Source organism: Nelumbo nucifera, chromosome 2, assembly GCF_055504915.1.
Source record: "Nelumbo nucifera cultivar China Antique chromosome 2, China Antique-T2T, whole genome shotgun sequence".
In the NCBI taxonomy this organism is placed as follows: domain Eukaryota; kingdom Viridiplantae; phylum Streptophyta; class Magnoliopsida; order Proteales; family Nelumbonaceae; genus Nelumbo; species Nelumbo nucifera.
In genome coordinates, this window is record NC_142650.1 from 42,158,748 (window position 1) to 42,176,815 (window position 18,068).

At 38.1% G+C, this 18,068-nt stretch overlaps 2 protein-coding genes across 2 annotated transcripts; both read left to right on the plus strand.

Moving 5' to 3' along the window:
• Positions 1–5,578: 5,578 nt before the first annotated feature.
• On the plus strand, positions 5,579–7,722 carry LOC104599291 (pectinesterase-like). Its single transcript, XM_010261771.3, has 2 exons — positions 5,579–6,651; positions 6,759–7,722. The coding sequence occupies exons 1-2, from the start codon at positions 5,652–5,654 to the stop codon at positions 7,448–7,450; spliced, it is 1,692 nt and encodes a 563-aa protein (XP_010260073.1). The 5' UTR covers positions 5,579–5,651; the 3' UTR covers positions 7,451–7,722.
• A 6,827-nt stretch (positions 7,723–14,549) lies between these two features.
• Positions 14,550–16,606, plus strand: LOC104599379 (putative pectinesterase/pectinesterase inhibitor 7). Its single transcript, XM_088897565.1, has 2 exons — positions 14,550–15,697; positions 15,782–16,606. The coding sequence occupies exons 1-2, from the start codon at positions 14,698–14,700 to the stop codon at positions 16,471–16,473; spliced, it is 1,692 nt and encodes a 563-aa protein (XP_088753691.1). The 5' UTR covers positions 14,550–14,697; the 3' UTR covers positions 16,474–16,606.
• Positions 16,607–18,068: the final 1,462 nt, after the last annotated feature.

Sequence of the window (18,068 nt, forward strand, 5' to 3'; positions counted from 1 at the left end):
TATGTTCTAATGTTCTAATAATCTTTTAAAGCCTTAATTAAGCACAAGAGTTCATAACCCTATGCCTCGTCTTGATTGTTGATGGCTGGGGAAGGGATTGCTCACATGGACACACCTGTCAAATTTGTCTTAATGGATACTGATAAACAGGATAAGATCACATTGAGAAAATTTATTAGGTGGTTAGCTAGGGTTCCCATGGAGTAACTAGTTCAAGGGTGTTCTTATCCAATGTGTTGTCTGGATTTTTTTCATCTCAGCTCAGCTCCCACTGATGAATGGTCCTCATTCAATAATCACAGAGAATATAGAGGGAGGGCCCCCATGGTTACTGCAAGGAGGTTTCCTCCCTTCAGACTTCAGTCACCATGTTTAACCTGGAAGATCACCTGTTTGGAAAGTCAGATGAATAGAAAATTTTCTACCATCTGATATATGAATCGTCTTGTTACGTTTAGAACAGAACCTCTCTGATGGTAGGTCACCATCTTCTTAGAAATGTGGTAGCTTAAGAGGGTACTCTGAAAATATCCAAGGAGATACTCTTTAGTGAGTGATAAATAAACAACAAGGTAAGTTGAGCTGTGCACCAGCTGTGGTGAAAGCTTCGTTACAAAAAGAGATACAAGATCAGCACTTACCTCACTCCCTGTTAATAAATGATGTGACCACGGAACAAGAATATAACGCTGGCCCTCATCACAGGAAAACAAGGAATAAATTGGGTCATATATCTTTATTCTTTCTCACAATGAGTTTATATATGCAACTCTTCTCAACTTCCCTTACACACATTGTCACTGTGGGATCCATAAAAAGAAGAAAAGAAAATCGCTGCAAGACAAAATTGGACCTCTTTTCGTGGTCCTACAATGTCTGTGCAGCTAGCGTGAAGAAATCCAAGTTGCAGAAACTTGTTACATAATCAAAAATGCAAAAGGGATAGATGTACAACATATGTAGCTTAAATTCATTGTTTACTAGTATTCATCTTAAACATCTCTTAGCTTTAATTCAGGATCTTATAGCATTGTAGCTATAAATTAAATATGAACATTATATTTAGGAAGCATTCCCTAGTTATAAAAGCCACTTTGAACTTTTCATAGGTTGGGATCTGCCACAAACGATACATGTACAATCCAGTAATCCAATCATGAGTAGTGAACATATTAGTTATGCTGTGCACAATTACCAGCTATATAGATTTTTGACATGTTGACTCCTGATTGGATTAACTTGTACATTTTTGTTTATAAAAGACCCTGAATCATCTCTCTCATGAAAATATATTAAAAAAAAAGAGCCCATTGAGTCCCATGCTTTCAACCCATCGTTGGCCCAAATGATTCAACTGTTCAGCCCATCACCAAAAGCCAAGATGAACCAATTTGACACTGAACTTGTAAATAAACAAAAACTAGAGAATGATGACCACCCCATATTAAATGCGGGGCCAATATTCTGATAAATTTTGTTTGACACCCATCATCTATATTCTAAAATTAGGTTAATTTTTTTTATATATAGACTTGTTATTTAACTTATTTTATTGGAAATTATGCTAAGAGAGTATAGTAGTACAGTGAGAGGTAGGACTTTAAATATCTTGCGATCAGTATTTATGATAGTCTATGCTTTCTGAATTTGATGTTAGAAGTTAGAACTCAAAACCAGCCTCTCTCACAGTTGAGACGATCGTTATTGGTCAGATTTTTTTTTCTTTTTTTATTATGTTGGTGGTACGCCCATGTACCACATAAAGGACTGTTGTCTGTAGTGCAACACCATACCCATAACACCCCTCCCCCCAAACTTGGCGGCAAAGGGATTGGATCCTACATTTCGGCTATAACCAGCTCAAGGTCATACCATTTGAGCCGTTGTTGACGAGTTTATAGCAACTGATCCTATGTTTCAACTAACCAGTAGACCTCTGGCCTGGCCTGGCCTAGCCTCGCCTAGCCTGTTATAAGTCAGATTTGGCCATAATTTTAGGTATGTGGATTCGGGCTTGGGCTTAAAGCATTGGGTCTGAATTTTTTTGGATCGGGCTCAGGATTTTTCAAAAAAACCCAATTCAAGTTTAAGCTCGACTTGATACTAGACCTGTCCATAAGTTAGGCTTGGGTTTAGCTTTTGTAAAAATTCTAATGGGCCAAGCCCAAAACCTGAACCCGAGACAATGTAAAGTTGGACCCAAAGCCCGGCCTGTGAACAGGTCTACTTGATACTTTATATTAAATAAATATATATATATATATATACAATATTTTTTTCGTTGTTCCTCTTCTCTTTTTTTCCACGTAATAGTGAGACAGACCTAGGCCGGGCTCGGGCTTGGGCTTCGGGCTTTATATGTGGGCTGGGCTCAGGCTCAAGACCTAGGCCTGATGGTCGGATTGGGCTCGAGCTTGGGCCTAAATGTATTCTATTAAAACATATACAAAACCCAGCCCGGCCTGGCCCATGAACAGATCTACTAACCAGCTTAGAGGTCGTACCAATTGTCCCAAAGTGCCTGGAACACAAGAGGAAGGATTTGAATCCTCTCTTAACGTTTTTTACTATTTATACTATTTTTTATAAAACATATATTTATTAGGGCTTGGCTCTGATACCAAAATAACTTATAACCAATCAATTCTTATCATATGCTCTTTATTAAAATTTACATGCTTGGGTTTGATTTGGTCAAAGCTCATCCATTATCATATCTTTCTGGCATAGAGATTTCCCCGTAATTTAGGCTTATAATCAAGTAATAGGGATGGATATCTGTGTTAAATATAATCAGGTTTGGGTATCAGGTATCTTAAAGACAAAATCCAAATCCATGCTTTGGGTTAGGAAAAACTAAAATGAGCCAGACAAGAAAGTGCAGTAAGTGTTTGATACGAATTATTTTTAATTAAAAACATGACAATTTAATGCCAAAATACTTGAGCCCCAAATCACAGACTAAAATTGGGGATTTGTAGTTTTGGCCTTCATAAGCACCAATAAAAAAAAACATTAATCATGTGGAGGCTTATCGAAACGCAATCTCGTCAGTTTGGGTCTCATTGCATATTATTCTCCTTAGACTTCTATAATTAAAAATTAAAAGAAAGAATAGCTATAAACTCCAATATTTCATGTCGGTGGCTGGGTCCAAAGGGTGATATTTCGTGAAATATCGCAAATTATCATCATCTCCCATCTCTACTTGCAGGATTATTCCTGGTATAGCCGCCTCCGCCAACGGAAGGAAATTGATTCATTGACTCGAAGAAAACCCAAGCTGTGACACAAACAATTTTGATGTCTCCCCAACCCGGAGCCTCATTTCACTGCTATCTGCAATCCTCTCGCATACATTCTTTCTCTTAAACGCGTTTTCGGGTTTGTCTACAAAAAGTTCGGCAAAATTAGAACCAAAGACGCGTTTCACATTTTAATAAAGAGGCGAGGCGAGGCGAGGCAAGGAGAAGATAAAACACGAATGATTAAATCGGATTTAGTCCTCACAAAACCATGTTTGCACAGTGCCTTACAAGTATGAAGATAGTTTCAATGCACGGCTATAAAAGGCTGTATAAACGGTGTGAGCACTGAATCAATCTCGATTATTTGTGGTTCACTGACTCTTAGTTAAGGTTTTTAAAATCGGACTGGACAGAAAATCGTTCTAGGGTCTGGTTCCTGAGCCGAATGGTCTAACTGTCTGATCCGAACAGATAGCCCACTCTAACAAAAAAATAAAAAACAAATAACAAAAAAATGGCCAAAAACCGTTATCCGGATTGATGGTTCAGTGGTTTGATCGCCCGAGTTAACAGTTTACTGATTAAATCAACGGTTTTGAGGTGAAACAGAACCTATCAGATAATCTGTTCCTATTTTTCTGGTCCAACCGTCTGATCCCATCCAATTTTAAAAACACTATTCCTAGTGTAAAACCTTATATTTATATTATTTTATATGCATTTAATTATTCATAATTATGTTAGTATGGTAAAACTTACCTTTTGAAACATTCAAATTGTTAAAATTTGAATGGGCCCGATACAGAATATATTCTTAAAATTGGATACCCAACTAGCACCCCTAGAGAAGATCATAATACACTGTTAAAGGTGAAGTCGTAGATGAAAAGGAAAGAAAATAAGTTAATAAGAAGTGGAAAATGTATAAAAGGGGTGTTTGCCACCATATGTGACTTTCGTTTTAAAAATCAAAATCATCTATATATATTGGCCAAATCCCCTAAAAAGGTGAAATCATCTAATATAATATTGTTTTTACTGATGATTCTGGCGAAGGCTCTTCTATTTGATGGGACCCGTCCAAAGTTGGGTATGAGTATGACTACAGATATATGGAATCCGCCTTAACCAGTGAGAAGAAGGACGAGAAGACGAAGACTTTGGTAGCCCAAAATAGAAGGGCGTGCGTAATCGTGGGGAGCCAGTACAAGGGACCGACGCCCGAGCCTATTAATAAGGCCAATACACACATGACACACCCAACTTGTTGATTGGCACTCTTCATATTTACGTTACGTTTTCTTCTCCTTTTTTCTTTTGTTCTTTGTCTCTTTGTTTTATTTCCTTTGTGTTTTTATTTTTTGATCGACCCTCCCCCTTAAATTTTTGTGCCAGAGGGGCCTAACCTTCCTCCGGTTTTGTAGTTCCAATTACTCGGACAAACAATTTCTAATTTTCTATATATTAACCCATGAATTGATTGTCCCTGAATTGTCCCATTGACCCGTTTGAGTGTTTCTGTTATTTAATCATATATCAAAGACTGCTAGCCTGAATCAGAAGATCATTCATATTGCAAATAACGTACCCCTTAGTTTGTCAAGCCCAAAATAGATTCAAGAAATGAAGAAAATCCTTGTTTTCCCGTGCATGGTTTTTCTATGGGCTGAAATGGTCCAAAGTGCCGACCTGTTCTCAACCAATTTCTCTCTAACATTTTGTTTGTTATTCACTGTTAAAAATAATTGAGGCCAATCAGCCCAAGAATTCTCTGCAAGTGTAGTAGACTGCCTTTTGAGATTATTGAAAAATGACAATTAGTAGTAGAACAGCTTACTGGCTTCTGTATTCATGATAAAGATTGAAGCAGATTACATAGGTACACCGTTTTCTGACTTGGACTTCAAAGGGACGGTGGGACTGTTCTTACTGGGAATAGAGACAGCCACAACAGTTCTTGGGATGCCCGCGGGTTTCTTAGAAATGTTGATTGGGTTAAGTCAACCAAATATATGTGTTGATTAATTAGTATTCTTTCAACTTGTAATACAGATTTCTTTAAGCTTATTTTGATATAAAATTGCTTTATATGATAGATTGAAACCAAATATTACTATTTCCTCTATTAGTATTCTTTTATTTTCTTTTTATTTGAACTATCCGAGAATTAACACGAGTTTCTGACTTCTGAGTAGTCATAAAAGTCGACTAATTAATACAAACTAACACCTCTTCGATCCCTTCTGTATTGTAGTCACACAAGTTGACCTGAAATATAAAACAAATTAAACATGCCCACATGTATGTTTCTGAGTATCAAATCAATAGTTCTCTTCTCTCTTCTATATCTAGAGGCCTAGCCCACTACTGCAATTCATCGAACCAGTGAGCCTTCTCATTACCATGGCTTCAATCTCCTTCTTTGCTTTCTCTGCTGCCCTTCTCGTCCTCCTTTTCTTCTCCTCTTGGTCTCTTGCACAAAATCCTGCCCCGACACCTATTGCACCGGAAAATGCTTGTAACTCCACTCCTTATCCTTACTTCTGCAAATCTGTGCTCCCACAGAATCAGTCAGGTAGCATCTATGATTATGGTAGATTTTCGGTTCGCCGATCACTGTCTGTGGCGACAAAGTTTTCGACTTTGGTTGATCGGTATCTCAGGGCCCGGTTAACACTGTCAACACCTGCAATCCGGGCGCTGGAAGATTGTCAACTTCTAGCAGAATTAAATATGGATTACTTGTCTAGCACGGTTAATACTATCAGTTCTACCGGGTCTCTGCCCAGCTTAGAGACCGATGATGTCCAGACATTGCTTAGCGCCATAATGACTAACCAACAAACTTGTTTAGATGGGCTTCAGTCTACTACCTCAGCTTGGACTGTTGTCAAGAATGGCATCTCCACCCCTCTTTCCGACGGAAACAAACTCTACAGTGTGTCTCTTGCACTGTTCACCCGCGGCTGGGTTCACAGAAAGAACAAAGCCAAGGGGAGAAAGCTCATGTTCTCCGACATGGAAGTAGGTCGACATGCAGCTGGTCGCTTACCTCTGATAATGTCGAGCCGGAATCGGGAGATGTATGAATCGGTTAGCAGAAGAAAGCTTCTTCAGACAACCGTGCCCGATGTCCTAGTGAGAGAGATGGTGGTGGTAAGCCAAGATGGAAGCGGAAATTTCACCACCATCAACGACGCTGTAGCTGCAGCTCCAAACAACACCAAAGCAAGTGATGGATACTTTTTGATTTACGTTGTTGCCGGGATCTATGAGGAATATGTATCCATTTCTAAGAAAACCAAGTATCTGATGATGATTGGAGACGGCATTAACCAGACGATAATCTCAGGCAACCGAAGCGTAGTTGATGGGTGGACTACATTCAATTCTGCAACATTGGGTACGTACGCTTGCGTAGTTGATGGGTGGACTACATTCAATTCTACATTCAATTCTGCTAATTAGTTAACTAATTATCTTGATATGTATATATTCTTCTTATTGCAGCTGTGGTTGGAGAAGGTTTCGTGGCAATAAATATAACAGTCCGCAACACCGCTGGGGCAATCAAGCACCAGGCAGTGGCAGTCCGGAATGGAGCAGACTTGTCGACATTCTATAGTTGTAGCTTCGAAGGCTACCAAGATACCTTATACACCCATTCCCTCAGGCAGTTCTACAGGGAATGTGATATATATGGAACTGTGGACTTCATATTCGGAAATGCTGCCGCTGTTTTCCAAGACTGCAACATATATGCTCGGCTGCCGATGCAAGGCCAGTTCAATGCCCTCACGGCCCAAGGCAGAACAGACCCAAATCAGAACACCGGCACTAGTATTCAGAACTGTAACATTAGAGCAGCTTCCGACTTAGCATCTAGCAGTGGCACCACCAAAACCTACCTTGGGCGACCATGGAAGCAGTACTCTAGGACCGTCTATATGCAATCCTTCATTGATAGCTTGATAGATCCCGCAGGTTGGATGGCATGGTCTGGAGATTTTGCGCTGACCACGCTCTACTACGCCGAGTACAACAACACAGGGCCTGGATCAGGGACTACGGATAGGGTTACGTGGCCTGGTTACCATCTCATAAATGCCACGGATGCAGCCAATTTCACTGTCTCTAATTTCCTATTAGGGGATAATTGGATACCCACCACTAAAGTTCCTTACACTAGCGGCTTGCTGTGAAAAATACACTTTGCTTATTTGCTCTCGATCTTGTTTGTCCAATAAATTTAATTATTCAGTCTGAATATACAATTATCAGAATTAATTGTCCCCATTCCCCAAGCGTGCGTGGCTAATTAAGCTTGCTTTGGGTGGGGTCATCTTCCTATGTATGTATTAATCATGTTTTAAACACTGAAAACAGTGTTATTGTAAGATGTACGCAGCTAGCCCTTCAATTCATTCCAACTTCCAAGAGATGAAGGATAGATATATTCTAAATTTTGTGGTTCCATCTTTCCATTAATTGTACTTTAAACCTCAAGTAGCAATGATTGTGATAAGTAGTCAAAAGCTCAAAAGGCTGTGGCGCGGCTGACATGAATGGCTCCGTCGACCGTCATTGGCCGAGACTCGAGCATAAATCAGTGAACGATGAGGCATATATTATCAGATGGTTGGTCTGGGTTTTCTAGGTCAGCCATCGTCCAAAAAGAAAAGCTTTACGATCGATATGCCGTCTGCAGTGAGGGAGATGACCTGAAATCGGTGACTTAAAAATTCTGGGTCCAAGTTGAAGAAACTCACCAGACGTAACTCGCAAGTTGTTGAGCTGGTTATTGGGTTTGAACACCATTAACCCTTCTAAATTAAACTAAATTTTAATGACGGTTCTGTTATATATCCATTAGTCTGTCTTTTGTTTTGTTTTTCTTTTTTTGAAGTTTCAGCTTGTTCTCTTCTTTCTTTCTTTTCTTTTCTGTTTTTTAACAGAAGCTTGGGCCAAGATTTCGGAGAGGATCACGGATGTTGAATACGAGTGATGCAAGAGGTTACCGTCCCAACAGGCTAAGATGTAAGGTCAACATTTTCCGTTGATCCAGACAGGTAGGGATCAAGTAGTTGGCTAGCTATCAGGTTTAGGCGCTTAACTTGACCATATCGGTCAACAATTTGTAAACCCGTATTGCAATTTGCAAGGATATTGATAAATGGAATTTTTATTTAATGTTTTTTAGGGAGAACACCCCATATAGTTGTCATTTACTAAAACACCTTCTCTAGTTTTCAATCCATTTACTTAATCGACCTTTTCATTAAGAATTGTTTATTTTTCCATCTAAAAATAGTAACATGATCACTTAAACTGAATGGAAAATATTCAAGGTTATGAGCTCATCTCATGTCTTATTAGGGGCAAAAATGGTTTTTTATTCTTATTTTCTTTTGATTAAATTTATATAAATGGATAGGGTCAGAACTGTCGTTTTCTACTATCATCTAAAGAAAGGTTGATTAAGTAAATTGATTGCAATTTGCAAACTAGAGAAGTGTTATAGTAAAATGTAATTTACAAAGTTAGGATTTAGTAAATCTATGAAACTATAGGGGGTGTTTTAGTAAACGATCCTTCTTTTTAATTAACAAAAGAAAGTAAGAGTAATCATTTCGGGCCGGCCCAGAAATTCTAGACTTGGGCCTAGGTTTTGTGTTCAGGCCAAACCAGGGCCCGCAAATTTCGGGGTCTGACCTTGCCTGAGACTAATACTTCGAACCCATAATATGTAATAAATTTATATGCATGATATATGACATTTAATATACCATATTATATAGGTGTAATATTTTATATACAAAAGAAATAGGCTATGAATTACGCCCAGACTGGGCCCAGGGTCATGTTTCAGGCCCATAACCTGGGCCGGTTCTAAGTATGATCATTTTGAATTTCCGTAGCATTCTCCTATAACGCTCTGCTTGTTTGCAGTGCAAATTTGAACCAATTAGAAATTTTGACCTGGTTAAATTTTGCATTCATTTATTTTTATCATGATTTTCATTCCTAACTGATACGAAATTTATTTTCATTTGCATGCACTGCAGTAACCACATCGTTTTACTTCCTATTTTACATCATTTTACTGTAACCTCCCATGCATCCACACCAGTGCAAATTAATTTCACACTGCAATCAAACGCTGCTTAAACAAGCTTACACTGCCCAGTGGGCCGAGTTGGAGATCAGGTTTACCGAGGCGTCAACCTAAGCCTAACTCTACCAAAAAGAAAAGCTAAGCCTAACTAAACTTTTTAAGCTTTGATTGTATTGGTAGTTGAGGCCCACGCCCAGCCCATGGTTGTGAACCTCGGTTGAATCTTATATTGAGCCAGTTTCAAGATGTTCTAGCCCACTAAAACACGCACTTTTAATTGGTGTTAAAATTTGATCCATCAATAGTCAATAGAAGATAATGAGAAGAATATATGGGCTATTCCTAGCTATTTTGGACCTTAAATGATCTTTCAACGTGGAAGATTCCTTGGTCATTCAACCTTGCAAGATTTCCCATACAACTAGCAGACCTATCCATCACCCATACAAAATTTCCCATCTTATTGCATTTGTTTGGAAATACTTAATTCATATTCTCCGTCACTGTTACCAATTTGTTCCATGATAAATTTAGGACACATAAGTGAGATCCTCCTCTCATCTCATGCCAAACCCAACATTTACTAACCAACCGAACTCAATCCTAAAGAACTAGGCCCTCATCATATCAGATGGGTTGAGTCAGTGTATTTTGTTTAAGACCTAGGTGGGTTGGGTTTGGCTCGGTGACAAAACAAACCAACCATCCCAAGTAGCAACCCAACTCGGACTGGATTTAGTCTGGTAGTGGAGGAACTCTAGCCCAACCCTCAACACTTGAGATTTTCTTCCCCCATTCCCACGCACAAAGTTACATACTTGGATACAATAATCTAACACATCTTCTTGTGGTTGGATCTTGGATCCGGTAGAAGGAATTCTCAATCCTAACCCACATCTCTTCTCAACCTCTCAACCCTAACATAATCTGATCTTGAATGGGGTGACGTTTTCTAACGCTAAACAATTATTCAATCCAAGCCCTCTTTCTGGACTGGGTTTTGGTTAGCTCAACAATAGTTGCATCCCTACCTTCTATATGCAATAATGCATCAGCGAAAATCTAGCGTTATGTGCTTGAGCTAGGAGATAGACATTTTGGCCTTACAATTGGCTTTCAGGAAAGCACCCTTAATTGATTGGATTCATCCCGACTTCATCTAGATGGGTTGTTTGTGGATTGATTTCTGGAAACCGCGTTGTTCTAACTATAAATCAAAAGTCAAAAAGGGGTTGCTAAAGAACATTAAAATGGAGGGTGGAGTATAGGGGCCGGAGTCGGTGGCTGTGCTAGTGTGTATTCAACCAGAGCTTTCTTCTTTTATAATAAAATTATACTAATGTCATAATATGATTTTAGACTTTTTCTTATTGAGTGGGAATTGGAATATGATCCTCTCTGTTGTTTTGGGGATTTCAAGTCAATGTGACAGTCATTACTATCTGTGTTTTTTTCTAAATAATAAATTTTATAAATTGATTGCCAGTCATTACTCATTAGATTAATTATCAACATGTCTAGGAAATCAAACTGTTTTATCTAATAATTGATATAAGTATTTTGATCATATATATTTTCAAAAAGAAAATAAATTTCAAAATTTTACAATTCTCTCAGCGTTTGTTTGGTTTAATAGGAACTTCAATTCTTCAAAAATAATTATATGACAAATTTATAAAATTTAAGTTTTTAAGGGAATGTTTGTCAATGTAGAAATAAGTAAGGATTAGGATTTCCATTACCCAGTAGTTGAGATGATCACTCGGTGTCTCTCCGGAGACAAAAACATGAGATCAAATGTGTGAAACTGCAGATAGTGTTGTATGTCAGTTAGGGCTGCAAGTTGGGCCGGGTTAGGTCGGATTGACACCAACCCTAGCTTAATCCTAAGTTCTAAACCCCCAACCCTAACCTTAACTAAATTCTTTCAACCATAACCCAACCAAAGCCAAAGGGCTGGGTTCAGGTTGGGTCCAACCCAACCTTCTTCCCTTCCTTTAAAATTTTGTAAAATTTCTTAATCTTAGATCTTAACTTTCATTACATATATTAATCTTATATTTTATTAGTATTTGTTTGTTGATGTTTTTATTGGTTCTTTTCAGTACAAAAGTCAGAAAAAAATGTGTTTGAAATGACTGTAGTTTATTATGATGATTTATAATATGGGTGGCAAACAACAGAGAGGAGATAAAGAATAAAATATTCAAAAAACATAAAATATGTTATCAAGGTTTTAGTATTTTTAATTAGGATTAAGTGAAGTGAATATTTTAAATGAAATAAATGATAGTATGTGGTAGTGGCTATACAACTATAACGCATCTAAACAAATCAATGTATGATCATATATAATATATATTTATATATGATATATACTATAAAGTCGGATTCGGGTTGAGTCAGATTGCCCAAAAGGTCAACCCTAACCCAACCCAAAATAAAATCAAATTCATAAATTTCAACCTAATCCTATCCCGAACATCAACCCAACCCAATTTTTTTGGGTTGGATTAAAGTTGGGTTCAAATTAACCCAGCCCAAGTTACAACCTTATAAAGCAACAAATTTCCCCCGTTAAACATGTTATATGCTCATTACGCGAGTCATCTACTGCTCGAAACATGAAATCTTTTGATTTCGTTTTTCTTCTATTTATCTTTATCTTTTTCAGAAGAGGAGGTTCCAGATTTTTCCGTCTTATTCACATATGAAACATTTGCACATATAAGAGGAGTAAGGAGATAACGGAGAAGTAGAAAAATATATTTAATAAAATAATAGTGGTCCGGACGTGAGGCCAAACCACGAAAGACGAAATCACGAATCGGATAAAGATAAAACAAATAAAAGTGTGGTTTGGATATTAAAATTACATTAAAAGACAAATTGGATGATTTGCTCCCGGGCGGAAGCGAAATCATTAATATTGGATGAAGTGAATGACATGGAAGCTTCGTGCCATTCTTGTATGACTTGCATTCTCCAAAAACCCTATGCCTAGGGATGACCATGGACTGGGTCGGGCCCGGGCTGGGTTTTATAAGGTATCAACAGCATTAAGGTCTGTAAGGGCCTGGACCAGCCCGGCTCGCACCCTGGGCCTGATATTATATGTTTGGGCCCGGTTCCAGGACAGCTGGGCCAGACATATGGGTTTCTCCATTTGAATTAAAATTAAATTTTTAATTCAAATTTATATTCATAATTACAGAAAGATATATTTAAAAATAGTGATGTATATATTAATATAATACCATATATATAAACATTTATTACATTTATATAGATATATATATTTAGTAAAATATTATACCATGTTATTATAAAAAAAATGTAAGATATTATACGTCTAATTTCTAAGTCGGGCTCGGGAAGCTGGGCCTAAGACTCACAGGCTCGGCCTACATTGCGTGTGGGCTTGATGCGGGTCCAGGTTGGGCTGAGCTTGACAAGAATATGATTGGCTAGGGACAAAAAAATGATGGGTTAAGCTAGGCTGGATCAAAAATGATCATCTGTACCTAACCCCCTCTCCCCAACCAAGGTGATCAAGGCGGGATTAGACCAAAGCTTACCCTATCAAGATCAATCCCAAGGGTTAATTGCAAATAGGTATCATATACTTTGGGGGCGGTCTAACTTTAGAGTCTGAACTTTCAAATGGGCCACTTTAGTACTAAGCTTTGAGAAATATATGTTTAACTCTGTTAAATTAAAATTATGAAAAATTCCCATGTTTTGACTCTCTTTTTTCTGCTATTTTCATTTTTTTACTTGGGTTGATTGCATACGTCATTTGGATGGACAGTATTAAATGAAGTCTTGGTGTATTATTTAGATGGTTGGAATTGATTGAGTAATTAATCTTATTGAAGACTGTATACATTGCTTAGATGGCCAATATTAATTCTTTGCTATTAGGTAAGAAGCATTTAATTAATAGCCTGAACTTTTATTAGATGGCCTAGATCAATTAAATCTTCATTAATAAATGATTTGGACGGCAGTGATTAAAGCACTAATCTTAACTGACCACTGTGCTGGCCCAAATATTTTCTTTAATTTGGTATACATTATTTACATGGACTATTTTTTTTTTATTTGGAGAATTTCTTGCATTGATCACGTCATGAATTACTTGAAATCATTGATCACTTGGATTTTTAAGATGGCTGATTGATCATGAGGCATATGAATTTAATGTCTAATATCTCTAATTAAAAAAAAATCTTAGTAACATTAAATGGCTTCAAATAAAATAAAATAAAATAAATCCATCCAAAGGAGTAGATAAAAACATTTTAGGTTTGTTTAAACTCATTCTAGAATTTTAAAAATACCCAACTATGCACATGCATACACATGGCTACATAGCCTATATATACATTTGGCTCCTCTTGAGTTCAAGAGTTTTGTCATATTAATTTATTCAATGAGCTAAAAATAAGCCAGACAAACAGGTCCTTCTTCAGTCCATTCTCTGTATCCCAACCCGACCAAAACCCCGTGGATGCATGGTATGTCATTGTCTAACACGCTGAAATGAATGTACAATTCTCTACTGAAATTGGTTCGCCACTTTCTTCACTTGTCAAGCTTGAACCGAGTTTGGATCACCTGTCAATAAAACACGTTTCAACCCTCTACCAACATAATCTCACACCACATGGTGAAATGTGTGGTGTTAGATTAAGCTAGTAGAGAATTGGAACGTGTTTTGTTGGTAGAAGATCTGAACATGTAAAATGACAGGTCGTATCTCTTAACCGCCGGGACTGAACCCAATCTCCGTCAATACAACCCCTCGTCAACTTCTGAGTTGCTTAGCATGAACCTAGCGTCTTGGTTCTTAGCCTCTTCACCACAATAACCTTCCCAAGATCCAACCGACTAGTTCTCAACTAATCCAATTCGTTTATTTTATTCTTTTATTCTTAAATAACAAGTAGGAACCCCGCCGATCAGCCGCTCAGAATTAACTGTTCATTGTCATTGGTGTAGAACTCGGCTTTTGCGTTTGGGGACTCTTGTATCAGGATTCAGGATCAACGCGCTTTTGGGTGGCCATAGAAGTTGACCTTATACATTAAATAGTCGTAAATTCAAAATTATTAATTATTATCACCTCCCTTCTTCTCTGTGCAGTGAGAATGGTTGACTTCAAAATATAAAAACAAACTAACGCAACGTTCATGTTCATCTAGATCTAGGTAGGGTGGGTTCTAGCTAATTAATCAGTTTCATCTTCTACATTATTAATCTCTATATATGCACCTAACCCACTACTGCGCTTCATCAATCAAACCCAGTAGTTAAGCCTTTCCCAAAACCATGGCCTCTAACCTCTTCTCCTCCGTAGCTCACCTTCTTGTCATTCTCTTTCTCGTCTCCTCTTTCTCCTTGTCACTTGCACAGGATCCTGCATCAACTCCAGTCGCACTCGATAATGCCTGCAACTCCACTCTCTATCCTTACGTCTGCAAATCAATGCTCCCTAGCAACCACTCAAACAATATCAAGGACTATGGCCGGTTCTCGGTCCGCCGGTCTCTATCAACAGCGAAGAAGTTCCTGAATTTGATTGATCGGTATCTCAAAAACCGGTCGACTTTGTCAACAACTGCCATCCAGACACTCGAAGACTGCCGTTTCCTAGCGGGATTAAACATGGATTTCTTATCAACTACTCTGCAAACTCTCAATTCTACCAAACCTCTCCTCAGCTTGGAAACTGACGACGTCCAAACTTTGCTTAGCGCCATAATGACTAACCAACAGACTTGTCTAGACGGCCTTCAGGTAACGAAATCAGCTTGGAGCGTCAGGAATGGTATTTATACCCCTCTCTCCGATGGGAACAAACTCTACAGTGTCTCTCTGGCACTGTTCACTCGTGGCTGGGTTCATAAAAAGAGCAAAGTAGTAAAGCCGAGGAAGCTTATGTTCTCAGACATGGAAGCGGTTCGAGACGGTCGCTTACCTCTGCAAATGTCGAGACGAAACCTGGAGTTCTATGAGTCGGTTAGCAGAAGGAAGCTTCTACAGACAACTGTGGCCGATGTCCTAGTGAGTGACATGGTGGTGGTGAGTCAGGACGGAAGCGGAAACTTCACCACCATCAATGATGCAGTCGCTGCTGCTCCGAATAACACCAATGCCAGCGATGGCTACTTCCTGATTTACATTGCCGCTGGGATCTACGAGGAGTATGTCTCCATTGCCAAAAATAAGAAGAATCTGATGATGATCGGAGATGGCATTAACCAGACTGTGATCACTGGCAACCGAAGCGTGGTTGATGGATGGACCACATTCAATTCTGCAACCTTGGGTAAGCTAACTTAGAACGTTGAAATGAATTAATCTCTGTAAGAGAGAAAGTAATCTAATTAATATTTGGTTTGCATGCATGCAGCTGTGGTTGGACAAGGGTTCGTCGCAATAAATATAACAGTTCGCAACACTGCCGGAGCAATCAAGCATCAGGCGGTGGCGGTTCGGAATGGAGCAGACTTGTCAACCTTCTACAGCTGTAGCTTCGAAGGCTACCAGGATACCCTATACGCCCATTCCCTCAGGCAGTTCTACAGGGAATGTGATATATATGGAACTGTGGACTTCATATTCGGAAATGCCGCCGCTGTTTTCCAAAACTGCAACATTTATGCCCGGCTGCCGATGCAAGGACAGTTCAATGCCCTGACTGCCCAAGGTAGAACAGACCCAAACCAGAACACCGGAATTTCCATTCAGAACTGTAATATCATGGCGACTCCAGACTTGGTTTCTAGCAATGGAACTACAAGCTCTTATCTAGGACGACCATGGAAAGAGTACTCTAGGACTGTCTATCTGCAATCTTTCATTGATAGCTTCATAGATCCAGCTGGTTGGATAGCATGGTCTGGAGATTTTGCACTGAGCACACTCTACTACGCGGAATACAACAATACAGGCGCTGGATCAGTGACAACGAACAGGGTTTCGTGGCAGGGTTACCATGCGATAAACGCTACAGATGCAGCCAATTTCACTGTCTCCAACTTTGTGTTGGGGGATGACTGGTTACCTGCCACAGGAGTGCCTTACAGCGGTGGCTTACTATGAAACTAACTATATTTTCTATATTTTTCTATTGCTTTCAAGAGATTCTTTTGATAATCTATTAATTGCCAAGGATTTGTAATGAATAACAATAAGAAGAGGAAGAAGAACACAGCTAACAAGCTGAAAATTAAGAGAATTAATTCATGGAAAGTGAAGGGATTGATTAATATATTTATTGTTTAACCACCTCTTTTAAAACCCAACAACAACGACTATTAGGCTACTGACTGCAGCGTGTATCGGGCGGGTAGCTTGAATGCTGATGCTGGGTTAGTGGGGTTGAATTGAATTGATATTTCATTACTGAACGGTGAAGATTCATCACCCGATGATCACTACATATTGTACGTCAAATAAGTGGATATACCTGTATATAATTATATATACCGTGGAATGTCTGAGGGGGTTCGGTCCAACCCACCGACACCCACCTAAGGCCACGAGTGCTTAAAAATAAAAATAATTGTTTATTTGGGTCATTAAGCATAAGCACTTATTCAATTTTTTTTCTTCCAAAATTATAATTAGTTGAATTTTAAAATACCACTTATAAAATTATCCCTATTTGAATTTTATAAAAGTATTTTTTTGAAAACACTTTCATGAAAGCATTTTTATAAAAGTATTTTTATGAATGCACTTTTATTGTAAAAGTACTTTCATAAAAGTGATTTCATAAAAGAACTTTCATGAAAGTGCTTTCGTAAGGATATTTTTTTAAAAGTGCTTTCATAAAAGTTCTTTTATAAAAATGCTTTTGTAAAAGTGCTTTCATTAAAATATTTTCATAGAAACGTTTTTGTAAAAGTACTTTCATAAAAGTATTTTTATAAAAGTAATTTAATAAAAGTGCTTTTAAAGGGTATATTTTGAAAATTTAAAAGAAGATGAAAGAGAAAATTGTCATAAATGCTTATTTAATTGCTTATTAGAGAAAAAGATTATCCAACGCCCAATATAAAATAAGTACTTATCTTAAAAAAATAAGCACTAGAAAAAGTTGGATATCAAATGCAAATAAGTGCTTTATTCCAATAAACACTTATTTTTAAGTTAAGCAATCTCAAACATGACCTAAGTAGGAGCGGCAGGTTGTTGGCTGAGTGATGAGCACCAGCTGAGAGAGATGAACTCAATCAATGCTTTGCAACTTCCACCAACCACACCAGATAGGTGGGGAATGGGGATCGTAGAGGTTTGAGATTTGGGCAATTAGGAGCCTAACTTAGCCATGTGCGTATGTTGTTTGTTCTAAATTTCTAATGATGGAAAATCTCATACTCTCCCAGACTCTCTCCCTGTACTCTGGTTAAACAATTCTTTTCTCAATAAAGAGAGCCTCTCATCTGAATCATAAATAGCAGCCACCCGTGCCATTTTTATAGAATCAGGATCCACACCATTTTAAGGGTAAAAAGTAAAATTTGAATCTGTTAAAATCAAGTGTTTTTGAATCAACTGGTAGTGATATTAATCAAAAATTCAAGGGGGAGCTTAAATTTTTGGCTACTAATAATATCAAAAAGTTGTAATCAACGATGATTAGAACCATCTGATGGTGGAATGCTAGAAATATGAAATAAAAAATCTATAAT